The following is a 13999-nucleotide window of genomic DNA, read 5'->3' as shown; positions in this document are numbered from 1 at the left end:
TGTAGTTGGTGTGGAGTAACACTAAATGCTGTCTGGAGTGACTGGTATGTAAACCTAATAGCAGGTCAGTTACCAGTTATGAACACACTTGGGCCACACACTGTGTTGGATGCTCCATTTCATTCTTAGTTGGTGACCGAGCTTCATGTGCACATCACAGTTATCTTGCTTTCTTGAAATGTAATAGGCTTTCTTTTCCCTTTTTATAGTCCAGAGATGTTAAGTCGTTCACAGACTCAGACACTAGAGAGTTTGGAATTCATTCCTCAGCATGTTGGCGCCTTCTCTGTGGAGAAATATGATGACATCAAGAGATATTTAATAAAGGTAAGCAAGAGTCAAAGCCATACCAGTCTTGTGAATTAATGATACAACTACCATAATGTATCATTCAGATGTACTCACAGCTTATTGTTACCCACGTCCTGGTTTTGCTTTCTGACTCTTTCTTGTGTTAATTCTCTGACTACTAAAAGCACATTTCTACCTGAAGATTGATGTATTTTCATGATAGAACTTTTAAGTTTTGTAAAGCGTTCGGGGAGGGGGGTTCCGGAGATTAGGGTCAGAAATTAAAATGGGAGTTCCCATCGTGGCGCAGTGGTTAACGAATCCGACTAGGAACCATGAGGTTGCAGGTTCGATCCCTGCCCTTGCTCAGTGGGTCAAGGTTCCGGCGTTGCCGTGAGCTGTGGTGTAGGTCGCAGACGCGGCTCGGATCCTGAGTTGCTGTGGCTCTGGCGTAGGCTGGCAGCTACAGCTCCAATTCGACCCCTAGCCTGGGAACCTCCATATGCCACGGGAGCGGCCCAAGAAAAGGTGAAAAGACAAAAAAAAAAAAAAAGAAATTAAAATGGCTTTTTGTTGGTAACATTAGTAAACTAAGAGCGTATGTAAATAAAGTGCACCACCCTTGCCCTGTGGTTATGCTCTCATTGCTTCCTTCTTAAACCCTCTGAGATCAGCTACAATTTAAAGCATAACGTGCTTTGATGTGGGGTGCCGGAGGGAGTTTTAGGAGAAATCAAGGGTCCTAACCAGTCAGCAACTGTCATTATTCAGTTTTTTCCAAGGTAGCATTTCATGTATTTTTTGTGATGTTTGAAGTAGGTCTTAACCTTTCTTTCAAGGATATTCTATATCAGTGTATCCAAAGCTATTTTCCCCAAATGTTAAAAGGATACTTTGATTAATAAGATCAGGAACTCCTACTATGTATAATTTGGGTAGATTCGACACTTTTAGAAAAGGTAAAGTATTTGAATTTTCCTGGGTCGGAATTAGACTCTTGACGTTTTGAAAATTGTGTATCTTTTCTGAAACTGTTTACTTTTGATTGATTGTTTCTGTCGTTAGTGCACGTTGACTGACTGCATTGGTTCTCTTCCTGCTCAGGCCTGCGACACTCCTCTGCACCCACTGGGCAGGCTCGTGGAGACCCTGGTTGCAGTGTATAGAATGACATATGTGGGAGTGGGAGCCAACCGCCGGCTACTGCAGGAGGCTGTGAAGGAGATTAAGTCCTACCTTAAGCGAATCTTCCAGCTGGTAAGGTAAGAGATCTTTTCACTAAAAGCTGCAAGCTGTGGAATACCAGTTTATACTTATGCTTGCGTGGCTTCACCTAGTGAATCTAGAGATTACGACTTTGTTAAGAGTCATGAACGTTCCCCTTTATCAGAGAAATTGTTCATCAAGAAAATGGTTTTATGCCACAGATCCTTAAATAGATTAAATAATGAAAATATGTTTTTACTTTGTATTTATGCTGTAACTATAAAAAGATGGACCTCAGCAATTGTTACTTATTTCTTTTATGGCTTTCTTACTCATTAAGTGTAAGAGGCTAAAATAAATGTTTTGTTTTGTTTTCTCTTCTTTTTATGGCTGCATCTGCGACATATGGAAGCTCCTGGGCCAAGGGTCAAATCACAACTGCAGCTGCCAGTCTGTGCCACAGCCATGGCAACACCAGATCCAAGCCACATCTGTGACCTTCCCCGCAGCTTTTGGCAACACCAGATCCTTAACCCGCTGATCGAGGTCAGGGATCGAACCCACATCCTCACAGAGACAACGTTGGGTCCTTAACCCACCAAGTCACAATGGGAACTCCCTAAACAGTGGGTTTTTTCCTTCTTTGTGTGTGTGTGAGTTTTAGGGCTGTACCCACAGTGCATGGAAGTTCCCTGGCTAGGGGTGGAATCAGAGCTATAGCTGGCAGCCTACACCACAGCTACATATTTTATTAAAATACCAATTTTGGTATGAAATATAGTGGTCTTATTTGGATTTAATCTCTAGGCAAAATCATGTTTCTAAAATCTAACAAACAGAAAAGAGAAAGTCTAATATGAAGTTTTATCCATGAGCATTTATGTCTGAGCCCTTGATAGCAGACTATTCGTTCATTTATTCAACAAATATTTATTGAGCGCATCTATGTGTTAGCCATCATTCTATCCTGTAGGGGAATTTATCAGTGAACAAACCAAAGAAAAAAAGAAAATCTGTACTCTCGTGGGACTTGCATTCGAATAGGGACAGATTTGTGACAGAGGGGAGGGGGGATGGGGCTGGAGGCAAGGTGCTGCTATTTTAAACTGAGGCTCAGGGAGACCTGATTAATAAAGTAATGTCTGAGCAGAGACTTTGAAGGAGGTGAGAAAGCAAGCAAGAATCTCTTGAAGAAGAGTTTCAGGCAGCCAGCAAATTTGGAGCTTGTGAAATTCAAGGTATTTTACTGGGTTTAAGCCAACAAGTAAATACTACATTGAGATAGTTATACAAAAGTTTATGACTTGGTCCCACTAAACCGCCTTATTTTATTAGCCTCAAAACTGATAAGTGCATTTGGAAATGTTTCAGGTTTTGGGAGTGCCATGTGACCTACTAAAAAGATCACTGGGCTGGGATTGCTTCAGCTTTGACGTTAGCTAGATGGGTAATGTGAAGATGAGTTTCTTGAGCCTATTTGTAGTTTTCTCAAGTGTAAAATAAGAGGCAGGTGCATGGTATAAGTCAACAAAAATACAGAAGATTGCAAGCTGCCTTTAAAGGGGTAAAGTTTAAGTCTGTAAAAATAAAGAAAACAGTAAGTTTGCTCATGCGAGTCTACCATTTGCACACGGGGTGGGAAACAAAATCTAGGGAAAATTCAACACTTGGGGAAAAATCCTCCATAATTTAATGGGTCAGTCACTTGGAAAATTTTTTCAACAGCTTAACTTTAAAAAAAATTTTTTAAATGTTTTCATTAAATGGGTTTTCATTTTTCCTTAATGTTGGACGTTTAAGTTGTTTCCACTTATACTTGTTTATACTCCGAAAACAATGATTTCTGCCTTAAGAGTCAATACACACTGACCTCAGAAAAGACTTTGCCAGTAAGAAAAACATATATAGATCAGAATTCTTCATTCTTTCGTAACTGGACAGGGGGAAAAAAAAAAAGCACGTAAAGATTTTAGTGCTGTCTTTCACTAGCTACAGTCTTAATTTTACCCTGTAAGAAGCATCAGTTAAGAATCTCAGGGAAATAACATATTTAGTTGATGTAAAGTTTGGCCTCATTGGTCCTTTAAGTAGATTAAATGATGGAAATCTGTCTTTACTCTTTTTAGCACAGCAGAGGCGTAATTGTATAATGGTATTTTTTATTCTTCCGTAGGTTCTTATTTCCTGAGCTTCCTGAAGAGGGCAGCACTATCCCTCTCTCTGCTCCTCTGCCCACCGAGAGGAAGTCCTTTTGCACTGGCAAGTCAGATTCCAGATCTGAATCCCCAGAGCCAGGGTGAGTGGAGCTGGGTGGAGACGGTGAAGAAAAGGGGTGGGGACCCATTAATCTCATGCAAAGAATCCCAGGAAAAGTTGTTTTCTCTAGATCTGTTTCCTTTGTTCTAAAATGATGTGGTTGGACCAAGTGATCTCTGAGGTTCCGTTTAGGTCTCAAGCTCTTGTAGCCAAACCCTATGGAAGTGTAACCACAGATGGCCGGGCCCAAGACTGCTGAGCAGAGTTAAATCATTCTCCTAGGACAACAGAGAAATCAGCCTTAAAATGGAAACAAAGTGGGCTTTCAGTTAGATTTTGAGTTGATGAAGAGAATTCACACTTGGCCCAGGACAAAGCTCTGGGGCCATGGGTAAACTTCTCGTGTTAACTCCTTACATAAAAGAAGTAATATAAGTGCTTCTTTACTTAAAATTTTCCATCTTTACTTTCAGCTTCTAGAAAATGAAGATCCATCTTTTGATTCTGTATTGAATTTTAAGATTACCGCTTCTCACTCTCACTCCAATGTTTTGTAGTTACGTGGTAACAGGCTCTGGGTTATTACTCCCTGTGCTCCTGCCTCGGCTCTACCCACCTCTGTTCATGCTCTACGCCCTGGATAACGACCGAGAGGAGGACGTTTACTGGGAATGTGTTCTCCGACTAAATAAGCAGCCTGATATTGCTCTTTTGGGCTTCCTTGGGGTGCAGAGGTAAGTACAGTAGTTATGAATGGAATCCAATGGTTTTAACTCAAAAATGCAGACAGCATTATCAGGAATTTGGTACTTTGATACCTAATTACATATATGATTTGCAGTTTATTTGCCTATTGCTTATCTGTCTTCAGCAAAATAGTGCTATTTAATATTCTTCATTTCTGAGAATTTTTGGAGATGAACATGAAACCTGATTATTCTGATGAATGTGTGTATGTTCTGAATTTATATAGATATATGTAGATATATAATTTGAGTTATCTTGCCAGATACTTTGCAGTTCTTTAAAGCAAAATACATGTGTTCACATTTTCAGAAAAAATTAATTATATCCTGCCTTTGGTATTTTTCCTTCCCATTCTTCTCTTTCCTCCCTCTCCATCTACAGCTTCTAGTTTAAAATTTTAGAAATGTTCTTTTTTTTTGGTCTTTTGTCTTTTCAGGGCCACACCTGTGGCATATGGAGGTTCCCAGGCCAGGGGTCGAATTGGAGCTACAGCTGCCGGCCTACACCATGGCTCATGGCAACGCCGGATCCTTAATCCACTGAGCAAGGCCGGGGATTGAACCTGCGTCTACATGGATACTAGTCGGATTCATTAACCACTGAGCTACGACAGGAACTCCAGAAGTGCTTTTTTGTTACAAGGCATTATTTCTTGCCATACCAAGGGAATGGTAAGTGATTATGCTTTCTTTTTGTATTATGATGAAAATGATCACCCCAACATCCAATAATTACATATTTGTACTTTCAAAAAAAGTGGATAAGCCTTAATTGGAAAGTAAATGTCTTTCAGTGAAATATTTCAATAGTAAAAATGAGGTAAAACTGAGCGAAGGAAAGATTTTGACTAATACGTGATAATATCTGTAATGTATCGGATTATTGGAGTATAGAAGGTCCGTAGGGATAGGATGGAAACTCTTGAATTACTTCTGGAATGTTTATTAAAACTTAATCTAACTGAGAACGGTTACTTTAAATGGAGGCAGGAAAGCCAACATAGTCATTAACTTGTTATGGGAATTAATCTGCCATAAGTAACTTGTATTAACAATGTATGAATTCCATTGTAGGAAGTTTTGGCCAGCAACCTTGTCAGTCCTTGGAGAGAGTAAAAAGGTATAGTGGATTTTAGTTTCCATAGCAAATATGCTTTTATTTGGTATGAGGGATTTGAGATAGCAGCTCAAAGTTTTTCTTTGGTAGAATAGTACCCAAGCATGAGTTACTCATTAAGACTTGGCATTCTGCTCTCGGTGTCATTTATTTTTATTGTTACTGCAAAAGACAACTTTCATCTATGATCCATATAAATTCTCTTTTTGCAGGTTTTGCCAACCACAAAAGATGCTTGTTTTTCCTCAGCTGTGGAATGTCTGCAGCAGATCAGGTAATCTCCAATTTGTTGAAAATCACATAAATCAAAATAGTGGTTAGTCTGTTAAGATATTCATTAGATCTTATCCTTACCTAAACTCTAATCCCTTATCCCCGCAGGATGATGTCAACCTCAGCCTGGAAATCAGAAAGGCTCTTTTGAGACCTTTGGGGGTACCTTTTCCTTTACAAGGGCCCTTGCATTTTCAAAAGTGGTGGAGAACCTACCCAGAAATTTATCTACATAATCACATCTTTAGCAGTTCCTGCTGTCGCACAATGGGGTCTGGGGTATCTCTGCAGCATTAGGATGCAGGTTCAAGTTCCTGCTTGGCACAGTGGGTTAAAGGATCTGGTGTTGCTGCAGCTGTAGCATAGGTCACAACTGTGGCTCAGATCTGATCCCTGGCAGCCAAAAAAAAAAAAAAAAATCACTTCTGTAGCCAAGGAAATTAACCAGAAATGTCTTACTCAGAGAAGAGCATGCTAGGAAAATAGAAGATTCCACATGGGTAAAAGGAGATGATCTATGACTTAGTGAATTCCTTTCATGTGAACCATTGATAGTTGGAGGCTTCTTTTCTCAAAGAACCATAGAGTTACAGAGGTCATCTCTTCTAGCAACTCATTTTGCCTAAAGTGTCCAACTTTAAAGCGTCCGACTTAAGGCACATGAGCCTAAGAGGGTATATTGTTAAATTAAATCAAATGGCTCTATTAAGAAAACTATAGGATATTTTTTGTCATTTATTTTTATATTTTATTTTATTTTTTTTTTACAACAGCACGACATTTACCCCTTCAGACAAACTTAAAGTCATTCAGCAGACCTTTGAAGAGATCTCTCAGAGTGTCCTGGCATCACTTCAGGAAGACTTCTTGTGGTCCATGGATGACTTGTTTCCTGTTTTCTTATATGTGGTGCTACGGGCCAGGTGACCAATCTCTTCTGACTTTAATATCAGTGACATTATTTTAACAACTCTGCCCCTTTGTTTTTCTGAGCTAATGACAGGAATATACTCCCCCACTAGAAAAAAAAATCCATTTCTGTCAACTCTTTTTCACTCTGGTATTACCATTTTATTGAACTGTTCTTTCTTTTCCCTTCAGAAAGATTCAGAAGTAGGACATACACATAAAGCAGAAATAACTCAATATCTTTTTCTCACTGGGGCAGGATTAGGAATTTGGGTTCCGAGGTTCACCTCATTGAAGATCTGATGGACCCATATCTTCAGCATGGGGAACAGGGTATAATGTTCACCACCTTGAAGGTAAAGTTTAGGTTTGTTTTTTTTGTTTTGTTTTTGTTTTTTTGTCTTTTTGCTATTTCTTGGGCCGCTCCCGTGGCATATGGAGGTTCCCAGGCTAGGGGTCTAATCGGAGCTGTAGCCACCGGCCTACGCCAGAGCCACAGCAACGCGGGATCCGAGCCACATCTGCAACCTACACCACAGTTCACGGCAACGCCGGATCGTTAACCCACTGAGCAAGGACAGGGACCGAACCCACAACCTCGTGGTTCCTAGTCGGATTCGTTAACCACTGCGCCACGACGGGAACTCCAAGTTTAGGTATTTTTTTAATGTTAAAATCTCTCCTTCGTTTACCATATTATGGATCTGTCATTAACCATTTTCTTCTTTATGTAAAATTTGAATGCAGATATTAAGTTTTTAGAGCACGTATTGTTGAAGTATGATAATTTATTAAAGAGAAGTAGAGCCAATTATTCACAACATACTAAAGCAAATTATTCACCACCCAATCTTCCCTATAAATTGATCATTCAAATTGTTACAGCTCTTTATAAATGTAGACCATCTATATCAATGTAACTAAAACAGAAATAGAAAGAATTCTTAGTGTCCAAAAAAGTATCCACCAGTAGAGCTGTTGGAATTAAGGTAAAACACAGAAGGCTGTATGTATGTGATGAATAGAAGTTGTGTCTTCTTTCTTGCCTGTTTTTTGCTATAACCACTTGGTTACAAATGAGGTTCTCTGATCTGGGTGCTCTCTAGGGATTGTTGGAAGTCATTTCAGTTCCCCTGCCTTGATTTCTTTTGGAATTTGATACAATTATTCTGAAGTTTATTGGAAGAAAAATATGGCAGAAACACCTCTGAAAAAAAGGGACAGTATAGCCCACTATGCCAATTAGTGAAGTATTATGAAATGGCAATAATTAAGAAAGTATGCTACTGGAGTCGCCTCGTGGCTCAGCTGGTTAAGGATCCAGCATTGTCACTGCTGTGGTGTGGTTTCCATCCCTGGCCTGGGAACTTCTATGTGCTGTGGGCATGCCCCCCCCCCAAAAAAAATAGTATATTACTGTCACTGGAATAGACAAATGCCTTAGAGAAGGGATAGCTCCCATATAGGCAGTATTATAATAGAAACCTCACATATGAAAATGGAAACATCAAACACAAAAATGGAAAAGAAAAGAGTTATTTAATAAATGGTCAAAATATTGGAATAGCTTTAGCTTTTTGGAGGGAGGGTTGGAATCAAGAGTGGAATCATTCATATAGCAAATTACAGATGCCTTAAGGTTTAAATGTACACGAAGGGAGTGAGACGAGAAGATAGGCAAGTTAAAATGAGAAAAATACTAGAACTTAATGTCAGGGTTTCAGGCTTGGGCTAATTATTTAAACTTTTCGACTTAACTAAACTTGAAAAGGGTGGGGGCCACTGGGGAAAATATTGCCTACCAATAACTTACATTATTAGTATTTATGTTATATGAAGAGCATCTCTAAACATATCACCAAGGAAGAAACTGAATTTTAATACATTTATATATAGGGAAGATGCTCAACCTCACTGCCAATTTAAAGAAGGCGTCATTTCGTCTCTGCTCAATTAGCAAAAATGTTACAGAATCATACCCAGTGAAGTCAGAATCAGTCCCACATTGCCGATAATAGTAAATAGCAATCACCCTTTTGGTTTTGTTTGTTTGTTTTCTTTCTTTCTTTTCCTTTTTATGCCACACTTGCAGCATATGGAAGTTCCCGGGCTAGGGGTCGAATCAGAGCTGCAGCTGCCGACCTACACCACAGCCACAGCAGTGCCAGATCCAAGCCGCATCTGCAGCCTACCCTGCAGCTTGCAGCAGTACCAGATCTCTAGCCCACTGAGCAAGGCCAGGGATCCAACCCTCATCCTCACAGACGCTATGTCAGGTTCTTAACCCACTGAGCCACAATGGGAACTCCGGCAGTCACCTTTTGAAAAAAACAATTGTTATTAATACTTATATCAACAACCTCAAAAATGTTGGTAGAGTTTGAGTGTCCATTCTTTAATTTCTTGGAGATTTATCCCAAGAAATTAAAGAATGGAAAATATTGTGTATTATTTGTATGAGGTGTTCTTTGTGTAAGAGTAACTCCCAAACCTGGGTACTTTCAGAATCACTTGGAGATACTTCTCAAAATGCATTCCTGGAAATTCTGACTCCGTAGGTCTGGAATGATGCTTAATCTCAACCTGTGTGGTTATCAAACATGCTGGGGTGATTTTGATTACAGTCGTTTGTGTACCTTAAACTGATCACCAACATATGCTAAATGTCTGTTCAATAGTGGCTTAGCAAATTAAGGTATGTCTGCTTAATGAAGAATATTATACAGCTTGTAAAAATTTTTTTGTCCGTTTTAGAGTTAGAGGGAATTTTACGAAATTTTAGCTCTACTAATTATAACTCGGAAAAATAGACATGGGCTGGGGAGGAGGACCGGCAGAAACAGGGAAATGAAAGCACCTGATTTTGTTGAGCTATCAGTATTCATAAGGAGCTTCTGTTCTTGGTCTCATGTGCATTGTTATGTTTATGTAATTTCTTTTCAAGTAAGTTTGAAATGGTTGTGAACTTTTTTTCAGGCATGTTACTACCAGATCCAGCGTGAGAAGCTTAACTAGGCTGCATAACAGCTTGACAACTGGATTATCTATTCAGAGTGTTTTAGCACCATCTGGCATCTTCCTGTGGTGGCAAAAAAAGAATGGTGTTGAAATGAGGACGTTGTATTATTTTGGTTGTTGTTTCTGAGCCTTGCTAATGATTGGAGCTCTGAGCCCAGACTAAAAGTAGTTGAAGGGGAGGATTGACAAGGAGGAAGAAATCAGATCGACTTTAGTCCCTGGCCTATGTTAAGTTGCCCAAATATGCATCTACTGTTGAAAAAAAGAGGCTCTCCCTTCCTACAGTAAAGAGTATGCCAGCTCATGAAGTTGTAAGAAAAAACTCTCAGTATAGCTTCTTCTATTAAGGAAGTGAATGAATATTTTTGAGCTTCCAGTTTGCCTGCAGTTACCCCGGACCCCTTTGCAAGGAGCAGATTGTACTGGAAACTACAGTCACCACACTCTGCCTTCCTCAATTCCTTGCAGTCATGTGTGCACCATTTCTTCTTTGCTGAGGGAGGGGAAAGAGGAACTTTTAAACTGCAGTTTTAACTTTTTTAAGCTTTTCCACCAGGGTATTCATGATGGGAGAGGTTCTGTGCCGTTAGTACCACACCGTAACCCCCAGCATGGAGCACGTCCACATAGGAGCCTTCTGCCTCCTGACTAGGAAAGTACGTAGGAATTTTGTTCTTGGATTCCTTACAAGGCTACAGAGTGAATACACTGGAATTCAGACACTGGCTCTGAGCTGCTACGGAACCCCATTCATCCATGTGCAAACGCTGTATCCCAAGGCCTGTGAATGAGAGCCTGAAGAGCTTCGGCATGCAGGCTGTGTTCGGAGCAGGACTAGAGACTGGGAAATATGGAAGCAAGAACCGCATCTGTCCTTGACCTGGTATTGTGGTCCTCCCCATACCTCGCACTGAACTCACAGAGGGGAAGGAAAAGGAAACACGCTTTGTCTTTTCCCCTATCAAAAATGTTGTGACCCCTCGATCTTTTAACCTTCTAGTGTTTCGCTTTTGGCCTTTTTTTTTTTGAATGTCCTGTTGTAAGTGGTTGGTTTACATTGTTCAAGTAACACTAGTAGCTGTTTGGGATAACATAGGTGCTCTTCCCGTCTCATCTCCTCCACACCAGAGTGAGCGTATGGAGTATTCTCCTGCTTTATGTTAACATCAGCAGATGTTAATCAGTTTTCAAAAAGGATCATGGTTTCTGCTCTACTTTATAATCAAGACAAGTGTTTATTAAAATACTGTTTCGGAATGTTGGCTGTAATGTAACAGCAATTTTCATAATAAAAGATGTTCATCTTTACGAGGTTGTTTTATGATTGCAAAAGAAATGAAACAGGGCAGCCTAAAAATTTAAAAGAAACCCAAGTTTAGTTTTTGGGGGCAGATGAGGTTTCCCTGCATTGGAATCTATGCCTCTTTGTAGAGGCCTCAGATCCCACTGGGGTTTTAGAGATCTCTAAAATAAACATAAACATGGGAGTTCCCATTGGCTCAGCAGTAATGAACCCAACTATTATCCATGAGGATGCAGGATTGATCCCTGGTCCTACTTGGTGGGTTAAGGATCTGGTATTGCTGTGAGCTGCAGTGTAGGTCACAGATGTGGCTCGGATCTGGCTTTGCTGTAGCTGTGGTGTAGGCCGGCAGCTGTAGCTCTGATTCGACCCCTAGCCTGGGAACTTCCATATGCCGTGGGTGTGGCCCTAAAAAGCTAATAATTAGTTAAACATAAACATAATAGTGTCTTTGCTGACAAAGAACAAATTAATTTTCAGACCCTAATAAGCTGAGGACAAGAGTCTTAAAAAGAAATACTAGTATTATTTCTTTGAATAAAAGACATATTTTGATAGTTACAGGTTAAATTTTTTCCCCTACACAGATTCAGGGAAGGCAAACAAGAGGATTTAAAATTTTGGCTAGAAATATGAGGCCTTAGTTAATTGTATACCAGTTGTAATGTCACTTTAGGGAGCGTTTACTTCTCACTGCTGCTTCCTACCAGAATATACCCGCCCATTACTGGAAAGGGACCAAAACGTAAAGATTTGTTTATGTTAAACACTTTATGTTTCCATTAGGAATTGTTTTGATTTTTGGAATAAACAAATTCCACATTTGTCTCATAAAGGTAAATTTACTGAATGTCTTTGATCCTAACTTAAGAGGGAGAAACAGAGATAATTGTGGAAGTGGACAAGGAAAAACTTGAAATTCACTAAAAAGTTTTCAAATGATGTTAAGCTGTCTCAGTTCTAAGAGAAACATAATTCATCCTTTTATTAGAGTCTTGAATGAAACTGTTCTATTACTTTAGACTCTGTACTGTATTTATACTTTACAGGAAAAGTATAAATATGAATTAAACATTAAAATTATACATTTTGGGGTTTCCCGTCATGGAGCAGTGGAAACGAATCTGACCAGGAACCATGAGGTTGCAGGTTCGATCCCTGGCCTTGCTCAGTGGGTTAAGGATCCAGCATTGCTGTGGTATAGTCCAAAGGTGGCTCAGATCTGGCCTGGCTGTGGCTCTGGTGTAGGCCAGCAGCTGTAGCTCCAATAAGACCCCTAGCCTGGGAATCTCCATATGCCATGGGTGCGGCCTTAAGAAAAAGGACAAAAGAGAAAAAACAAACCAAAAAAACTATGAATTTTTACTTCCCTTGGTGGGTAAACCTGTGTCATTAGGCAAGTGACTGTAAATAGAAATATCCAGCACCCAGGCAGCAGTTTACATAGATCTTACATATGTGTGGTGAAGGCCCACAGCCCCACGGGGCAGGTATTAACCCATTGATTTTGCAGATGAGGAGAGGTGTGATTTGCTCCTTGTCAGAGCTGGGACTCTAATTCTAGTGCTCTTCCCTACTACTGCTGTCAGAGGTGATATTTCATAGCTGGATTATGTATTAAAAGTAAAAAAAAAGTGATAAAGTTTTTAATAAAATTAAATGTTTTTGATAAAATACACTGTATTCAAAATAGTCACAAACGTGTCACATTCCCATGTTGTGTTTTCATCTACAGCAGAAAGCAAAGTTTTGAAAGGACATTTGGAAGTAGAATGAGGATATTTGGAAGTAGAATGAGAGAAAGGGTACAGCTGACTGTACCTTCGGGTAAAGACCAAATTGGCAATTGTTAGAAGTTTATCAGCCCTTTTTATGGGATAAAATGTATGTCTCATTTAGGATAAAAGGGCTGATAAACTTCTAACAATTGCCAATTTGGTCTTTACCCAAAGGTACAGTCAGCTGTACCCTTTCTCTCATTCTACTTTCAAATGTCCTTTCCACTGAACCCCCCACAATATAAAAGTTTCAAAAAAGAAGTAGTTCTCACTGAAATGGAGAATGAATGAATGTTAGATTTGGAACAGTAACTTGGCCTAAAATAATCAATGTCTACTTGATTTAGTTATTATGACATTTGAAGAGCATATCAAGTCAGCACAGTGCTTGAAATAATATTTTATACAATGATTATCCTTATTACTCTGAGTTGCCACACATATAGCATGCTGACATGGAATCAGAGTCATTTCAGCTTTAAAATTTAGGGTCAAATTGAGGAAAAATGCCGTAAGAGCACGAGGACAATTTATTGGTCCAAAAGCGTGTAACATAGAGCATTGGTGGCCAGAGTGAGGCTTTGCTAATTCTGGGAAATCGCATTAAAATGGTGGCAGAAATGAGGCAAGGGATCTAAAAGGACCTTTATTTCTGTGTATTCACAGATTTTATACAACTAGAAAATAAATAAGTGATTTTATACTGTTTTAAATGTGTAGAGCAACATCAACAGATGACTAGATATACTCGATTTGTAAATATATCCTGAACTCCGAACCTGTCAAATTACATGAAATAACATAGTAATATTTTGCTTTTTTTATCCTAGTAATCTAAAATTTTTAAGAGGAAATAAACTACTTTGTATATGGCAAGTTCCATGACAAACTGAGATTCTTCCAATCTATTTTATAGTAAATACATTAAGGAAGTGTTTCAAAATTGATAACTGAAGAATCAATAGGATTAGAATGATTCAATTTACCATGGTCATATATGTTTGCTCTGTGCTCAAAAAAAGCATATATGGTGAATGAAAAATACGGTGCAATCCCAAAACATCATAAATATTTTGTCACCTAAACTATGTTGAAAAGTAAG

General features: G+C 39.3%; 1 protein-coding gene across 5 annotated transcripts in view; it reads left to right on the top strand.

Annotated features, from left to right (window-relative positions):
• The window catches only part of ALS2 (alsin Rho guanine nucleotide exchange factor ALS2), a 71342-nt gene extending 60218 nt beyond the window's left edge, over nucleotides 1-11124 (top strand). For all 5 annotated transcript variants that reach the window (XM_047773250.1, XM_047773245.1, XM_047773247.1 and 2 more), the window contains 9 exons: nucleotides 210-327; nucleotides 1396-1553; nucleotides 3671-3793; nucleotides 4311-4487; nucleotides 5574-5619; nucleotides 5829-5890; nucleotides 6663-6812; nucleotides 7058-7154; nucleotides 9775-11124. In XM_047773250.1, the coding sequence (XP_047629206.1) occupies nucleotides 210-327; nucleotides 1396-1553; nucleotides 3671-3793; nucleotides 4311-4487; nucleotides 5574-5619; nucleotides 5829-5890; nucleotides 6663-6812; nucleotides 7058-7154; nucleotides 9775-9813 (970 nt within the window). In that variant the 3' untranslated portion in view covers nucleotides 9814-11124. The remainder of the gene's footprint in view (nucleotides 1-209; nucleotides 328-1395; nucleotides 1554-3670; nucleotides 3794-4310; nucleotides 4488-5573; nucleotides 5620-5828; nucleotides 5891-6662; nucleotides 6813-7057; nucleotides 7155-9774) is intronic.
• Nucleotides 11125-13999: the final 2875 nt, after the last annotated feature.

Source organism: Phacochoerus africanus, chromosome 3 (assembly GCF_016906955.1).
Source record: "Phacochoerus africanus isolate WHEZ1 chromosome 3, ROS_Pafr_v1, whole genome shotgun sequence".
NCBI classification, from domain to species: domain Eukaryota; kingdom Metazoa; phylum Chordata; class Mammalia; order Artiodactyla; family Suidae; genus Phacochoerus; species Phacochoerus africanus.
This window is presented reverse-complemented; position numbering and strand designations above follow the sequence as displayed.